Source organism: Delphinapterus leucas, chromosome X (genome assembly GCF_059928025.1).
Source record: "Delphinapterus leucas isolate spDelLeu-1000000601 "Yukka" chromosome X, BTC_Dleu_Yukka2, whole genome shotgun sequence".
Taxonomy (NCBI): Eukaryota; Metazoa; Chordata; class Mammalia; order Artiodactyla; family Monodontidae; genus Delphinapterus; species Delphinapterus leucas.
The window spans coordinates 119,040,452-119,059,147 of NC_143150.1; the positions used below are offsets into that span (position 1 = coordinate 119,040,452).

General features: G+C 41.4%; 1 protein-coding gene across 5 annotated transcripts in view; it reads right to left on the reverse strand.

The window, feature by feature from the left end:
• The window catches only part of REPS2 (RALBP1 associated Eps domain containing 2), a 240,008-nt gene that overhangs the window by 65,627 nt on the left and 155,685 nt on the right, over nt 1-18,696 (reverse strand). For all 5 annotated transcript variants that reach the window (XM_022562671.3, XM_022562667.3, XM_022562669.3 and 2 more), the window contains one exon: nt 5,095-5,156. In XM_022562671.3, the coding sequence (XP_022418379.1) occupies nt 5,095-5,156 (62 nt within the window). The remainder of the gene's footprint in view (nt 1-5,094; nt 5,157-18,696) is intronic.

The window sequence follows — 18,696 nt, forward strand, 5'->3', positions numbered from 1 at the left end:
GCCAGATGGCAAAGTCAGATCACACATTAGCTGAATGGACTATGGATTCCTTTCAAGGCCATCTGTGTTCATGGCTAGTCCTTCACAACAGTACACAGAGGACTGGAAGCACACAGCGACTAGTCATTCCAGCAAGACCTTCCCATCATGCCCCCTGACCCTGCTGAAATCAGTTATCACCAGAAGCCCGGGACCCCCAGGCCATTCATTGTGATCAGGGTCCCTGTCCCCACAGGGTCTGGATATATCCCCTAACCGGACTTCGTGTCTCCCACCCTCCCCAGCTTGAGAAAGCCTCCCACCGTGCCCTTTAAGAACTCACGGTGGAGCATCAACAGATCCCCTATATTCTCAACTTCTTCTTTGAACATTCCTTCCTCTCACCTTAATCCAGTGCCTCTCGATCCTGACTGCACTTCAGAATCACCTGGGGAGCTTCTACAAACTCCCAGCGCCCAGGCCTCAGTAGGTTGCAAGCTCCCCCAAACGATGCTGGTGTCCGCAAGGGTGAGCGCTGCTGTGCTGAGTGACACCCTGTGCTGTCCCCTCAGCAGCTGCTCCCCAGACAGAACTCTCTCATCAGGGGGCCTTTCCTCTCCCACAGCTCTGGCACCACCGGGACTAAAGTGAGCAGGCTGGCTGCTCTTCACTGCCACCTCCAAACATGAAATCTCTCTCGTCTAAAATCTCCTAGCTTTCCAAATTGCGGGCAGTTCCTCCAACACACAGGGACCTCTTGTACACCTGTTTCTTTGCATTTGCTTTTTCTCTACAGTAATGTTCTGAACCCCTCAGCCATTAAAAAGAAAAGTTCTCTTGTTTCTGTAAAACTCATTTCACTGGTAACCTTGGCCCTTGCATGAAGCCCTCTTGGTCTCTCTGAGCTTAGAAATATTGCTAAAATGCTTCCTTCATAGCGCTTTCATCCCACAATGCTATTGTAGTGCTCACTGCATTGCTCGCGAAGAGCACTTGCCATTATAAAGTGAGAAATTAGTGGTATAAGTAGGAAAATTCGGAGCACATGAGTCTACAGGGAGCTGCAATTCATCAAATGTAGTGCTAACACAAAACTGAAAATATTATCCTTTGGACCAAAAAAAAAATCTCCTCTTTATTAAAGATAATTACACTGAAGCTGTGGCTCTATCACAATTGCTATAAGAAATCTGGCCCGATATCAACACTATTAAAGGAATTTGGCTATTGAAGTACCACACAGGCCCCGAGCAGAAAACAGACCTACAGGACAAGCACCAACCCTGTGAATGGCATTTTACTCAGTTCATATGCACACAATGAGCTAATAAGTTTAACTAACTCTCATTTTAACACTGCTCCATATGAAACAGTTACCTCTAATTGCTTTTTAATCATTTACAGTATGAATCAGTCTTTTAAAAAAAAAAGTGTCACCTCTGGCCTCTAGCCTGAGCCAAAATACTACACCCTGCTCTCTGGCCTGTCCACAGGAAAACGTAGGACCAAAACATTTGATTCTTTATATACTCACTTGGTCCTTCTTGATCTTACCTATATAGCATGAAAAATAAGATCAGTTTCTTTGAATTTATTCCTTTTCCTAACTCCAGGGCCCCATTTCTATAACTTAATCCAGATGTTCATACCATGGTGGTGCCTGGTCTAAGTAAGGGCCAATGAGGCTGCATTTTATGCTGAAAACCTAAATCTCATCTCTCACTTGATAAAATTAGAGACAGACTTTGGGTGTATGTATGTATGTATGTATCTATCTATCTGTATATATATATATAAACATATATATATATATATATATCTTTGTGCACGTATCTGCAACTGTACAAACTCTCTTACATACTTAAAAAACTGATAGTGCATTACTGATTGGCCACATAGTTTTTTAAATAGTGTTCCTCTTGGGGGAATAAAATGTTTTCTTTATTATAATCCAGTCTTGCCCGTTTATCAAGTTATATAATATGAAAATGTTAAATCCAAAAACTTTTTATCTTAATCTCTTCTCAAAGCTACTAATAAATACAATGATTTTAATTATACCAGGCTTCCTGGTTTCTCCCCTAAGTACTACAGTTTAAGCCCTACAAAAGAAGTCTCTGTAGTTAAGTATATATATATTTTTTTCCAAAGTCACCTTGATTGTCCATATATACCAAAGAACAGTCAAAAAAATTTTAACATAGCAAAAGAATAACTCAGATTATTTAAGCTCTCTATAATAAAATTTGGTTGCTTTTCTGTTCCTTCTTCCTCTCTCAGAGGAAGCAACGAAGAAAACACAACAAACCTAAAACACAACAATTTGAAATCCCAAGCTAATGTGTGGTAAACTTTTTTTCATTTTCACCTCTTCTAGGGAAACCTATTGGCATAAGATATAAAAATTTAACTTTAATCACATAATATACAGATGAGGTGACAGATTAAAGATGTTTGGAAATGTTCTTACCGATACCTTAAGGCTGGTGTATAATCATGTGCTACGCCCTCAGGATATTAACAGTATTTTATAAATAAAGGGATGAATGGTCACAAGCTAGAAAGCTGCCAGCTTTAACAAAATTGAGCAGGTTGGGGCTTCCCTGGTGGCGCAGTGGTTGAGAGTCCGCCTGCCGATGCAGGGGACACGGGTTCGTGCACCAGTCCAGGAAGATCCCACATGCCGCAGAGCGGCTGGGCTCGTGAGCCATGGCCGCTGAGCCTGCGCGTCCAGAGCCTGTGCTCCGCAATGGGAGAGGCCACTATAGTGAGAGGCCCGCGTACCGCAAAAAAAAAAAAAAAAAAAAAAAAAATTGACCAGGTTGCTTTACTGTAGGACTTCAAAGCCCTTAATGAGCTGGCGTGCACTGCAAATCTCCCAGAGCAGGTACAGAGGCAGCAAATCTGTCTTACCATACAGCCCTATTAATATCTCCCAGGAGAAGGCTTCATCACAAGTAGTTTGGGAAAGACTGAAACATATAGGTGCTCCATACAGATGGTTAGGTGACTTTCTCCTGGGGCCAACAGTAGGAATTTGACACGGCACAAAGACTAAACACCACCATGTGTGGATCAGCCAGGACTTCCTCTGTTGACCGTGTGTGTCCCACGTACAGTGGGCGAGGAGGGGAGTGTAGGGGAGCGAAGTGGTGGAGGGCTCTTCTGCCTGCTTTTCATACACACCTGTTTCTATAGTCTGAAAACTCCATAGTTAGGCAGCTGAGCTGGAGGCTTGGGCTGAGTGCTAGGCTCACTGTTTACATTGTGATGGGAAATCTGATAGACAAACAAGCAGTCTCTTTCGTTAACAGTTGACTTCAGAATTCCCAGGTCCCCTCCAGCTCCTCAGTCACCAAGCCCCAGAGCAGGCAGGAAGCCCACCTAGAGCAGCTCAGATGAGGACTGCTGATAGCGGCAGCACGGTTCACAACCAGGAACTAACTACTGTCACTTGTGCAGCAGGAGAAACATAAGGAGGTTGGTCACAAAAGCCCTTTCAGACAAGTGTTCCAAGCATTCATCCAGGTGGCTCCCAAGTCCTGGTCTGAAACCAGCAGCTGGTAGATAAGCACCTCCGGAACGCCCACTAATGTTGCTATGACAGGCTTGCTGTTGGTGTAAATCAGGAGCATCAGCTCATCTAGGTCCTCCTGGGGGACGTGGTGAAAGCCTCAACTGCCAGCGCAATGGCGCCCTGTCTTCCTGTACACACGGATACTTTGACTCCAAAAATGGGAAGGGGGAGGAAGCTTCAGGAGATGGACCTTGGCTCTACTGTTTACTAGCTATGTCACCTTGGGTAACTTGCTTAACCCCTGTATGCTTCAACTTCTTCATCTGTTTTTTTTTTTGTTTGTTTGTTTTTAAGGTTAATATTTATACCTACACTTCATAGGGTTTTTGTGAAGATTAAATAATGCATTGAAAGCACTTAGCACAAATGCGTGCTCTACTATAGATGCTCAGGAAACACAGCTAATAATTTAAATGAGTAGAAATCACAGCCAAGGAAGGGCAAGGATGGAACTAAAGCTTGGCAGTAGTAAATAGCAGGGACTCAATAAACACTTGTTGACTGGTTAATTAATCTCTCGTAAAGCTAACGCTGGAATATTGAAAAAACGGTTCTCACTTATTTATATGTGGTCAGGAGGAAGAGGGGTTTAATTACCCTTCAAACTGAAGGAGGAAGCCCATGTCTCATGGTATTTGCATCTCAAGGTTGAGTGGTCACTAAAGACCACCTAATTCTCTAAAAGAAGGACAAGCCAATGTTTAAAGTGGTTTCAGTGACTCAGCGAGTCCTGAGATGCACCATATGGAAACGTATGCTCTGAACTACCCAGAGCAATGAGGTAGAAACTGGGTCGCTTTATAGAGAAATTTCTCAACATTTCCTGCCCAAAGTCAGAGAGAGTTTTTAAAGATAGTTTCTTCAGGAGCAATTAATGAAAGGAAGGATCTGTAGCACTCTTTACCACACTCCACGGATTTGCTGTTTGCTTCTCATTTTCAACTCTACAAAGAGTATTCATGTAAAAGGCCATAGTAGCACATGGCAATAAGGTGGAATTGATTCACAGGTGAAACAGATTCGGGTGATACAGTCTCCCAACGCTGCTGATTCAGCTTTTTGTCCCAAAGGAAAATACCATCCTAAAAAAAGCACTGTGGGCGCACTAACTCCATGCTGAGGACCATTTATTTTTAGTTTATGCAGAATTAACACAGCTCCTAAAACACTGAGGAAAATATAGGCACTCAGACTGCACATACTACACAGAAAAGCCACGTTCCCCAGCACCAATCGGAGAGGCACCCCTTCTGCTCCTCTCTCTGTAATGAAAACCACATGCAACCCTCTACAGCCAAGACTGAACTGTTTCACACATTTGCTTGGTTGCTTATTGAGGAAACTGTCCCCTTTCCACATGAGGCTGGGGGCTGGCTGGATAGGAAGAAATTCAGCCCCACTCTGCTCTCCCGGTCCAGTCCAGACATCATCTTGGGAACCTGACCAGCCAGTTCTGTGGTGATCAACCCTCGCAAAGGAACCACAGTGGGAGGAGAACTGCCTACTGACAGTTCTCAGAAATCAACGTCGTCTCCTACCTGCGATGGACAAGGTCTCGGAGGAAGTGCGGGTGGTGGAGGTAACAATCCTGACTTAGAAGCTGAAAAGAAAAATACACACTGTTAAGGACCACCGAAAACAACACACAGCACTCTTCCACTTGTTAACTGGGAAGAGCTATCGCATTTAACAATTTTAAATTTTTAAAATCTATCTGAGGGCTTTTTTTAATCCTTAAAAAAAAAGAGTACATGCTATTTCCAATCCCCTTTTCATTTTCCTCCTATCCAAAATCCAAATATCTATATAGGCTGTTGTGATTAAGACAGTGTAAAACAGTAAGGAAATGACACCCTTTGATCAAAAGACTGGAACCCAGCACAGGAAGGACAGTCAATCCCCAATTAATCTGATGTTAATTATTTAGTTTCAAATACTCTAGGCCCTTTGGCTCCTCTCCTATTTCTCCCAAGCTCTCAGCCATTACACTGCTCATTAGCTTGAGTTGGGAGCCAGAAATCCAGAATCCCAACAAGGCAGCACTGCTGCCCTGTGAGTGGGTCTAAGAGCAGTAGGAGAGGCTGCAAATGGTGGACTAAAATGATATTTAGGGATTCTTCAAAGATCTCAATTTCCTTTTCACCCTCTGATCCTTATTATCAGGGATAATTAAGTCTGTTTCTAAAAAAAATCTGGCCCCATTTGAAGCATCTTCTGAAAGAAAGTTTCATTCTAACTTTTTAAAAAATTTTTGTGAGATACAGAGAAAGCTGGAGTTAAGCCAAGAATGTCTGAGTTGTAATTTAACAATGAAAACAAACATCTGCTATCGAATTATAAATAAGGCTCATGATCACACGGAAGAAATAAGTTTATCATCACACACCGGCCAAGTTAAACCACATTCTTTACAAACTCCTTAGAAAAGCACACCGTGCTCTATATAACTATATGCAGTTTATTTCCAAATCTGTAATATGTGGGCTAATATTTAAACAACTTTCTATGCCTTAAAAATAATTCATACCCTTTCTCCTGCTGCCAGGATAGGAACTCAGCTCTGTGTTTCCTTGGCAGATTGCAATTCCACTGGGCACGTAGATCTTGGGTTGCGGTTCACTGCACACCCACTACACTCCAGGTGCCCAGGCAGGGCTCCTTACACCATCCACCATGTGGCTGACATGGTCTTGGTGCTCCAGCCTGCTGTGAGGCTTGAGGCTCCCAGGTAGGAGAGCCGAGTTCAGCACACTGGTCCACCAGACCTCTCAGCCCCATGTAATATCAATCACCAAGAGCTCTCCCAGAGATCTTCGTCTCAACGCTAAGACCCAGCTCCACCCAATGGCCAGCAAGCTCCAGTGCTGGACGCCGCATGCCAAACAACTAGCAAGACAGGAACACAACCCCACCCATTAGCAGAGAGGCTGCCTCAAATCATACTAAGTTCACAGACACCCCAAAACACACCACCAGGCGTGGACCTGCCCACCAGAAAGACAAGATCCAGCCTCACCCACCAGAACACAGGCACTAGTCCCCTCCACCAGCAAGCCTACACAACCCACAGAACCAACCTCAACCACTGGGGGCAGACACCAAAAACAACAGGAACTACGAACGTGCAGCCTGCGAAAAGGAGACCCCAAACACAGAAAGTTAAGCAAAATGAGAAAACAGAGAAACACACAGCAAATGAAAGAGCAAGGTAAACACCCATCAGACCAAACAAATGAACAGGAAATAGGCAGTCTACCTGAAAAAGAATTCAGAGGAATGATAGTAAAGATGATCCAAAGTCTTGGAATGGAGAAAATATAAGAAACATTTAACAAGAACCTAGAAGAACTAAAGAGCAAACAAACAATGATGAACAACACAATAAATGAAATTAAAAATTCTCTAGAAGGAATCAAAAGCAGAATAACTGAGGCAGAAGAACGGATAAGTGACCTGGAAGATAAAATAGTGGAAAAAACTACCACAGACCAGAATAAAGAAAAAATAAAAAAGAAAAGAATTGAGGAGAGTCTCACAGACCTCTGGGGCAACATTAAACGCACCAACATTCGAATTATAGGGGTGCCAGAAGAAGAAGAGAAAAGGAAAGGGCCTGAGAAAATATTTGAAGAGATTATAGTTGAAAACTTCCCTAATATGGGAAAGGAAATGGCCAATCAAATCCAGGAAGCACAGACAGTTCCATACAGGATAAATCCAAGAGGAAACATGCCAACACACATACTAATCAAACTATCAAAAATTAAATACATGGGCTCCCCGGGTGGCACAGTGGTTAAGAATCTGCCTGCCAATGCAAGGAACACGGGTTTGAGCCCTGGCCTGGGAAGATCCCACATGCCGCGGAGCAAATAAGCCCATGCATAACTACTGAAGACTGTGTGCCTAGAGCCCGTGCTCTGCAAAATGAGAAGCCACGACAATGAGAATCCCATGCACCACAAAGAAGAGTAGCCCCCGCTCACTACAACTAGAGGAAACCCGCACACAGCAATGAGGACCCAAGAGAGCCAAAAATAAATAAATAAATACATTTATTTTTTTTAATTAAGTACAAAGAAAAAATATTAAAAACAGCAAGGGAAAAACAACAAATAAAATACAAGGGAATCCCCATAAGGTTAACAGCTGATCTTTCAGCAGAAACTCTGCAAGCCAGAAGGGACTGGCAGGACATATTTAAAGTGATGAAAGGGAAAAAACTACAACCAAGATTACTCTACCCAGCAAGGTTCTCATTCAGATTCCATGGAGAAATTAAAACCTTTACAGACAAGCAAAAGCTAAGAGAATTCAGCACCACCAAACCAGCTTTACAACAAATGCTAAAGGAACTTCTCTAGGCAGGAAGCACAAGAGAAGGAAAAGACCTATAATAACAAGCCCAAAACAATTAAGAAAATGGGAATAGGAACATACATATCAATAATTACCTTAAATGTAAAGGGATTAAATGCTCCAACCAAAAGACTGGCTGAATGCATACAAAAATGAGACCCATATATATGCTATCTACAAGAGACCCACTTCAGACCTAGGGACACATACAGACTGAAAGTGAGGGGATGGAAAAAGATATTCCATGCAAATGGAAATCAAAAGAAAGCTGGAGTAGCAATACTCATATCAGATAAAATAGACTTTAAAATATGAATGTTACAAGAGACAAGGAAGGACACTGCATAACGATCAAGGGATCAATCCAAGGAGAAGATATAAAAATTGTAAATATTTACGCACCCAACATAGGAGCACCTCAACACATAAGGCAAATACTAACAGCCATAAAAGGGAAAATCAACAGAAACACATTCATAGTAGGGGAATTTAACACCCCACTTTCACCAATGGACAGATCATGCAAAATGAAAACAAATAAGGAAACACAAGCTTTAAATGACACAATAGACCAGATATATTTAATTGATATTTATAGGACAGTCCATCCAAAAACAACAGAATACACTTTCTTTTCAAGTGCTCATGGAACATTCTCCAGGATAGATCATACCTTGGGTCACAAATCAAGCCTTGGTCAATTTAAGAAAATTGAAATCCTATCAAGTATCTTTTCGTACCACAACGCTATGAGACTAGATGTCAATTACAGGAAAAAATCTGTAAAAATCACAAACACATGGAGGCTAAACAATAAACCTAGAAACAAATGACAATGATAACATGACGACCCAAAACCTATGGGATGCAACAAAAGCAGTTCTAAGAGGGAAGTTTCGAGCAATACAATCCTATCTCAAGACACAAGAAAAATCTCAAATAAACAACCTAACCTTATACCTAAAACAATTAGAGAAAGAAGAACAAAAAACCCCAAAGTTAGCAGAAGGAAAGAAATCATAAAGATCAGATCAGAAATAAATGAAAAAGAAATGAAGAAAACAATAGCAAAGATCAATAAAACTAAAAGCTGGTTCTTTGAGAAGATAAACAAAATTCATAAACCATTAGCCACACTCATCAAGACAAAAAGGGAGAGGACTCAAATCAACAGAATTAGAAATGAAAAAGGAGAAGTAACAACTGACACTGCAAAAATACAAAGGATCATGAGAGATTACTACAAGCAAAAATATGCCAATAAAAAGGACAACGAGGAAGAAATGGACAAATTCTTAGAAAAGCACAATCTTCCGAGACTGAACCAGGAAGAAATAGAAAATATAAACAGACTAATCACAATCACTGAAGTTGAAACTGTGATTAAAAATCTTCCAGCAAACAAAAGCCCAGAACCAGATGGCTTCACAGGCGAATTCTATCAAACATTTAGAGAAGAGCTCATACCTATCCTTCTCAAACTCTTCCAAAATATAGCAGAGGGAGGAAAAATCCCAAACTCATTCTACGAGGCCACCATCACCCTGATACCAAAACCAGACAAAGATGTCACAAAGAAGAAAACTACAAGCCAGGGCTTCCCTGGTTGGGCAGTGGTTGGGAGTCCGCCTGCCGATGCAGGGGACACGGGTTTGTTCCCTGGTCCGGGAGGATCCCACATGCCGCAGAGCGGCTGGGCCCGTGAGCCATGGCCGCTGAGCCTGCGCGTCCGGAGCCTGTGCTCCGCAATGGGAGAGGCCACGACAGTGAAAGGCCCATGTACCGCAAAAAAAAAAATTTAAAAAAACTACAAGCCAATATCAGTGATGAACATAGATGCAAAAATCCTCAACAAAATACTAGCAAACAGAATCCAACAACACATTAAAAGGATCATACACCATGATCCAGTGGGGTATATCCCAGGAATGCAAGGATTTTTCAATATACGCAAATCAATCAATGATACACCATATTAACAAACTGAAGGATAAAAACCATATGATCACCTCAGGAGACGCAGAAAAAACTTTTGACAAAAGTCAAGACCCACAGGCTTCCCTGGTGGCACAGTCATTGAGAGTCCACCTGCTGGTGCAGGGAACACAGGTTCATGCCCCGGTCCGTGAAGATCCCACATGCCGCGAAGCAGCTGAGCCCGTGAGCCATGGCCACTTAGCCTGCACGTCTGGAGCCTGTGCTCCGCAACGGGAGAGGCCACAACGGTGAGAGGCCCGTGTACAAAAAAAAAAAAAAAAAATTCAACACCCATTTATGATAAAAATGCTCCAGAAAGTAGGCATAGAGGGAACTTACCTCAACATAATAAAGGCCAGGGCTTCCCTGGTGGGGCAGTGGTTGAGGGTCCACCTGCCGATGCGGGGGACACAGGTTCGTGCCCCGGTCCAGGAAGATCCCACATGCCGCGGAGCGGCTGGGCCCGTAAGCCATGGCCGCTGAGCCTGCGCGTCCGGAGCCTGTGCTCCGCAACGGGAGAGGCCACAACAGTGAGAGGCCCACGTACCACAAAAAAATAAAAAATAAAAAAGGCCATATATGACAAACCCACAGCCAACAAAATTCTCAATGGTGAGAAACTGAAACCATTTCCACTAAGATCAGGAACAAGACAAGGTTGCCCACTCTCACCACTGTCATTCAACATAGTTTTGGAAGTTTTAGCCACAGCAATCAGAGAAGAAAAAGAAATGAAAGGAATCCACATCGGAAAAGAAGAAGTAAAACTGTCACTGTCTGCAGATGACATGATACTTATAAATAGAGAAGCCTAAAGATGCTACCAGAAAACTACTAGAGGTAATCAATGAATTTGGTAAAGTAGCAGGATACAAAATTAATGCACAGAAATCTCTTGCATTCCTATACACTAGTGATGAAAAATCTGAAAGAGAAATTAAGGAAACACTTCCCTTTACCACTGCAACAAAAAGAATAAAATACCTAGGAATAAACCTACCTAAGGAGACAAAAGACCTGTATGCAGAAAACTATAAGACACTGATGAAAGACACTGAAGATGATACAAACAGATGGAGAGACTTACCATGTTCTCAGATTGGAAGAATCAACATTGAGAAAATGACTATACTACCCAAAGCAATCTACAGATTCAACGCAATCCCTATTAAACGAACAATGGCATTTTTCACAGAACTAGAACAAAAATTTTCACAATTTGTATGGAAACACCAAAGACCCCGAATAGCCAAAGCAATCTTGATAACGAAAAACGGAGCTGGAGGAATCAGGCTCCCTGACTTCAGACTATACTACAAAGCTACAGTAATCAAGACAGTATGGTACTGGCACAAAAACAGAAATATAGATCAATGGAACAGGACAGAAAGCCCAGAGATAAACCCACGCACATATGGTCACCTTATTTTGACAAAGAAGGCTAGAATATACAATGGAGAAAAGACAGCCTCTTCAATAAGTGGTGCTGGGAAAACTGGACAGCTATATTAAAAGAATGAAATTAGAATACTCCCTAATACTGTATATAAAAATAAACTCAAAATGGATTAAAGACCTAAATGTAAGGCCAGACACTATAAAATCCTTAGAGGAAAACATAGGCAGAACACTCTATGACATAAATCACAGCAAGGTCCTTTTTGACCCACCTCCTAGAGAAATGGAAATAAAAACAAAAATAAACAAATGGGGCCTAATGAAACTTAAAAGCTTTCGCACAGCAAAGGAAACCATAAACAAGACGAAAGGACAACCCTCAGAATGGGAGAAAATATATGCAAACGAACCAACTGACAAAGGATTAATCTCCAAAATATACAAGCAGCTCATGCAGCTCAATATCAAAAAAACAAACAACCCAATCCAAAAATGGGCAGAAGACCTAAACAGACATTCCTCCAAAGAAGATATACAGATTGCCAACAAACACATGAAAGGATGCTCAACATCACTAATTATTAGAGAAATGTAAATCAACTACAATGAGGTATCACCTCACACTGGTCAGAATGGCCATCATCAAAAAATCTACAAACAATAAATGCTGGAGAGGGTGTGGAAAAAGGGGAACCCTCTTGCACTGTTGGTGGGAATGTAAATTTATACAGCCACTATGGAAAACAGTATGGAGATTCCTTAAAAAACTAAAAATAAGGGACTACCCTGGTGGCACAGTGGTTAAGAATCTGCCTGCCAATGCAGGGGACACAAGTTCAAGCCCTGGTCACGAAGATACCACACGCCACGGAGCAACTAAGCCCATGCGCCACAACTACTGAGCCTGTGCTCTAGAGCCCATGAGCCACAACTACTGAGCCCACGCGCCACAGTACTGAAGTCTACGCACCTAGAGCCTGTGCTCTGCAACAAGAGAAGCTACTGCATTGAGAAGCCCGTGCACCACAACTAAGAGTAGCCTCCGCTCACTGCAACTAGAGAAAGCCCACGCACAGCAACAAAGACTCAATGCAGCCAAAAATAAATTAATTAATTGAAAAACAAAACAAACAAACAGAAAACCTAAAAACAGAACTACCATATGATCCAGCAATCCCACTACTGGGCATATACCCTGAGAAAACCATAATTCAAAAAGAGTCATGTACCACAATGTTCACTGCAGCTCTATTTACAATAGCCAGGACATGGAAGCAACCTAAGTGTTCATCGACAGACGAATGAATAAAGAAGATGTGGCACATATATACAATGGAATATTACTCGGCCATAAAAAGAAATAAAATTGAGTTATTTGTAGTGAGGTGGATGGACCTAGAGTCTGTCATACAGAGTGAATTAAGTCAGAAAGAGAAAAACAAATACCATATGCTAACACATATATATGGAATCTAAAAAAAAAAATGGTTCTTAAGAACCTAGGGGCAGGACAGGAATAAAGATGCAGACACAGAGAATGGACTTGAGGACACAGGGAGGGGGAAGGGTAAGCTGGGACAAAGTGAGAGAGTAGCATGGACATATATACACTACCAAATGTAAAACTGATAGCTAGTGGCAAGCAGCTACATCACACAGGGAGGTCAGCTCAGTGCTTTGTGACCACCTAGAGGGGTGGGATAGGGAGGGTGGGAGGCAGATGCAAGAGGGAGGGGATATGGGGATATATGTATACATATAGCTGATTGTTATACAGCAGAAACTAACACAGCATTGTAAAGCAATTATTCTCCAATAAAGATGTTAAGAAAATAATTATTCAGATAACAAAAAAATAAAATAAAATAAATCATAGCAATGTGCCAAGAACATAAAGGTTTTTGCATATCACTTTTGATTTGACCCAGCTAGCTCAGACAAGCTAGAAGGTGGAGCTCAGGGCTTTCCACAAAGGTAACTCAGAGTAATTTCATAGAGATTTTCCTCCTGAGCCAGTGCATGGATGTGGTACAACCATGTTGGCCCATCAGTGATTTCTCTCAATCTGTCTTTCATTAACATTTATGAAACACATCAGTGAGTCAAAACTCCAGAGGTGGTGAGACCTTGAACAGCCTTCGGTAACAAAGCATGTAGCAAGAGAGAATAACAAAAGCCTCAGGAATTATCCACCTCAGGGCCCCCACTCTATAGGTCCTCATGGATTGGGCCTTTAAATTACGGGTTACTTTAAAAATAAAATGAAAAAACCAACAAAACACAAAATTTATGCTTGCTTTTAAAGGAGAGGTCTTGCACCAGAATGAAGTGTATGTTAAAACAACCCTTCAGGGCTTCCCTGGTGGCGCAGTGGTTGAAAGTCCGCCTGCTGCTGCAGGGGACACGGGTTCGTGCCCCGGTCCGGGAGGATCCCACCTGCCGAGGAGCGGCTGGGCCCGTGAGCCACGGCTGCTGGGTCTGCGCGTCCGGAGCCTGTGCTCTGCAGCGGGAGAGGCCACAAGGGTGAGAGGCCCGCATACCGCAAATAAAAAAAAAAAAAAAAAAGCAACCTTTCATTAACAAAAGAGGACTAAGAAGCAATAAGCCATTTAATTAAATGACTTCTGATTCCAGCCAAGATGGAGTAACAGAGGCCACATTCACCCTCCCCTTTTCAACAGCCAGAAACAAACATATAGATGTTTTTTTATATAAAACAAACAGTTCTTAAGACACCAGAAAATCAGGCAACAAAAGACAGTGATCCCTGAGAGACAGGAAACAAACCAGGTGAGCTCTGTGACTCACTGTCCCTGCCGACAGCCCTGCGAGTTACTAGAAACAGAACCTGCCTCCAGGTTCACATCTGATTAATTTCATTTTTACTATTATTTTTCAAAACAAATGCGCTATATTTGTAAAAGATGATGTAAGGGTATGTTGTGAATGTACTTTGGGATAAAATTACATCATAAATATTAACAGCAGTTTTCTTTCCTCTTTCCAGTACCTTTATCTATTTCTTCCTTACCTGGCTACAACACCTACTATAGAGTCAAATAACAGTGACATGAGCATTCTTGTCCTCTCTTGATCTCAAAGCTAAGGCTTTCACTATTTCACCATTAAGTATGGCACTTGCTGTAGGTTTGTTGTAGATACCCCTCAGTGGATTACAAAAATTCCCATTTATTTTGAGACTTTTTTTCATGATAATTCATTGTCAAATTTTAACCAAAGCCACATCTCTATCTGTTGAGGTGATGGTATGATTTTTCCCCTTATGATTTATTAATATGGTAAATTACACTATGAATTTCTTAATATTAAAACACTCTTGCAGACCTAGGATAATCCCAACTTGGTCAGGTTTTTCTATCTGCTAGATTTAGTTGGCTAATACTTTGTTTAGGATTTTTGCAACTATATTCATGAGTTCGACTGACAAGTCAGTTTCCTTTCTCATATGGTCCTCTGATATGCTTGATTCGGCTGGAGAGTGCTCCCCCTGTCTATGCTCTGGAATAGGTTGTATGAGATCGAAAATTGTTGTTGTTGTTAAATGTGAGGTAAAACATGACAGCAGAGCCATCCGGGCCTCAGTTTTCTTTGAAACGAGATTTTTAATGATTTCACTTCTTTAACTATTATAGGATTATTCAGACTTTCTAATTCTTGTCAGTGTTGATAAATGATATTTTTCTAGACAGTTATTCATTTTCTCTAATAAATTTTCATATTTACTGCCATAAAGGTGTTCAAACCCCCCTTATCGTCTTAATCTCTGCATGTGTAATTTTCTTTTTCCATTCCTAATACCATTTGTGTCATCACTCTAGTTTTCTTTCATCAATCTCACCTGACATTTGTCAAGTTTTAGTACTCTTCAAAAAGCCAACTTTTAACTTTTTTGAGCCTCTAAATTATATGCTTCTCTTCTGTTCAATTCGTGTCTGCTCATCTCCTTCCATTTACTTTCTTTGGGCTTATCCTATTGTTCTTTTTCTAGCTTAAATTGGTTGCTTGGCTCATTAACTTCCAGCTTTTCTTCTTTTCTAACGTAAACATTTAGGGTTATAAACTTTCTTCCAAGTATCTCTTTAATATACTCCCATAGCTTTTGATATGTGATACCATTCAGTTTTTAAATTTTCCTGATTTCCATTACAGTTTCTTTCATGATAATACCTTGTGTCTGAAGTTCATCCTTTAGAATTTCCTTTATTGAGAGCCCATCAGTAGCAAGCTTAGTCGTTTTAACTAAATACTCTTTATTTTGCCCTCATTCTTGAAAGGTGATTTCACTGAGTACAGAATTCTAGACTGATAGCTATTTTCTCCCAGCACATTGAAAATAACATTTCACTGTCTTCTGGCTTCCATTATTGCTGTTGAGAAGTCAGATGTCAATAGAATCATTGTTTTTGGTAGGTGGTCTGTTTTCACTCTGGTTGCTTTTAAGATCTACTCTTTGTTTTTGGTACCCTGCAGTACCAATCTTACTTTGCATCTGCATGTGTATTTCTTCACCTACTTTTTCTTTCATAAGCTGCTAAGCGTTGTCAGAATTTCTGAACCATGTGGCATCCCATTAACTTTGGGAAACTGTAAGCGATTCTTCAAATAGTCTTTCCACCATTTTCTCTCACCTCTCCTCCTGAAGCTCTTTGTCTAACCGTGAGGTACCCTGGATAATTTTCTATTATCTGCTGTCCAATTAACCAGTTCCCTCTTCAACTATACTTAATGTCCTGTTAAGCCTGTCTTTCATTTTATTTCAATTACTAAATTTTTCATTTCTAGGAGTTCTATTTGGTCTTTTTTCAAAATGGCTTTTTCATTTTTATAATTGATTGGCTACTTACTCATTTTCTTCATCCCCTTTTCTTTCAATATACTAAACATATTACCTAACGCTCTGTGTCTGATAATTCCAAAATCTGAGGGTTTGTATTTCCTACTGTTTTGTTGCTTCTGTGGGCTCTCTCTCATTGTGTTCCACTTCCTAGAGTGCTTGGCAACCTTTAACTCTGAATGCAACCTTTAATTCTAAACGTTACCTACAGGAATACTTCAGGGCCTAAGCGGGAAGTGGGTTCCTCTTCTATTACTTCTGCCAGAAATCTAAAGGCACTATCAACCCGGGACCACTTTAAACTAAAATCTTGGTTTGATAATGTGTAGGATTCCTAGTTTCTGCTGTCCTGATATTTTGTTAAATGTCCTATAAATACGACTTTTGAGTAAAGATAGTAGTTTGAATGTCTGCAACTAATGTCACTCTTACCTCATCAACAGAACAGTGATGAGAACTGTTAAAATTTTCTTGTTTAAATTGTTTAAATTTGGAATTGGGAAAAAGGATGAGTGACTGACAGCTGAATGAGCAGTAGAGAAGGCAGAGAGTAACCAATTTGGACCAGAGAAGCTCCCAGTTCTCAAGGGCTGGTGACACCAAACTCTTCAAGAAGTAGGGGTAAAATGAGGAAAGTAGGGGCTTCCCTGGTGGCTCAGTGGTTGAGAGTCCGCCTGCCGATGCAGGGGACACGGGTTCGTGCTCTGGTCCGGGAAGATCCCACATGCCGCGGAGCGGCTGGGCCCGTGAGCCATGGCCGCTGAGCCTGCGCATCCGAAGCCTGTGCTCCGCAACGGGAGAGGCCACAACAGTGAGAGGCCCGCGTACCGCAAAAAAAAAAAAAAAATGAGGAAAGTAATGAAAAGTAAAGAAAGTTAACTGATAGGGGATCCTATTTCCCATCCTTCAGGAGAAGGGCGTAGATCCTTGAAGATCTGGTTCCAGCTACACCTCATGCTGTTTTGGGCTTCAGGATCCCTGCCCCTGTGGTCCCTTCTGCCTCTAATTCACCTGGATAACTCAGAATATAGTAAGTGACCAACAAATATTTGTTTGAACTAACGTAAGAAAGAACTATACTATTATGCTACATTTTAAAAAAGCTGACTGAAGGAGTTTAGGAGCAGTTAGATTCTGAGATTTTTCTCACACATTCTGCACAGTTTCAGCCTTTCTCCCACTCCAGAAAAATGCTAGAAATATTTTCTTCTCCAGGGAGGACACAAGGCCCAGGTGAAGGCACAGGGGCCACACTGAAAACAGTAAATGTAGGACTCTGGACGCTGAGACACTTCCAGCCCTCTCCCTATCTGCTCCCAGACTATTTTACCCAGAGACTAGAAAACTGTGCTCCAGGGGATTGGACCAGCCAAGATGGAAGATCTAGATATCAACATCAAGAGATCTCCAAGAAGATGGTTCAGCCAGATCATTCTACCATGAAGCCCACGCATGGCAAGTCCCATCCATTTACTCATGAATTCCAATCAGCTTTTTAACCCCCATTCTTAAATATAAGCAGGTGATGAACTACCACCAGATACCTGCAGAAAATTTTCTAACCTAAGACAGAGCAATAAAAATAGAAAACAATTGGCCTCAAAGAAACAGATTAGATCTATACAAGGAGAAAAAATTTTAATGTTATTAATATCATCAGAATGATTATTCGGTTTAATCCAGAAATATTTAAACATTTACTATGTCCCAGGCACTGTTTAAGGTGCTGGGAAAATATCAGTGGGAAAAAAATACACAGGAAAAAAAAGTCTTATCCGCATGAAGCTTATATTTCATTGATAAGACAGATAATGCGGTAGGAGTGAGGGATGAAATTTTTAATACAGTCAACAGGGAAAGCCTCAATAAGAGATAAAAAATGTTATTTGCAAAGATGAAATAATGGGATGTTACTGAAAACAGAATATTCAAAAAATTAAAAAGAGCGCTTGGAAATTAAAAACATGACAGCAGAAGAGGAAAAGCTTAATAGAAAGGTTCAAAGTCTAAGGAAATCTCAAAGAAAGTAGGGAAATATCCAAACAAAAGTTCCACAAAAAGAAACAGAGAAAATAGTAATAAATCAATTAACTAGTTCAAGAAAACTTCCCAGAAATGAAGAATATAAGTTTCTAAATTAAAAGAGCTCACGGAGGGACTTCCCAGGTGGTGCAGTGGTTAAGAATCTGCCTGCCAATGCAGGGGACATGGGTTCGAGCCCTGGTCCGGGAAGATCCCACATGCTGCGGAGCACCTAAGCCCGTGTGCCACAACTACTGAGCCTGCGCTCTAGAGCCTACGAGCCACAACTACTGAGCCCGCGAGCCACAACGACTGAAGCCCACATGCCTAGAGCCCTTGATAGAGAAGCCACTGCAATGAGAAGCCCGCGCACCACAACAAAGAGTAGCCCCCACTCGCCACAACTAGAGAAAGCCCGTGCGCAGCAACGAAGACCAAACGCAGCCAAAAATAAATTAATTTAAAAAAAGAGTCACTGTTTTTGAAAAAATAAAATAAAATAAAAGAGTCCACTGAGTACCCAGGACGG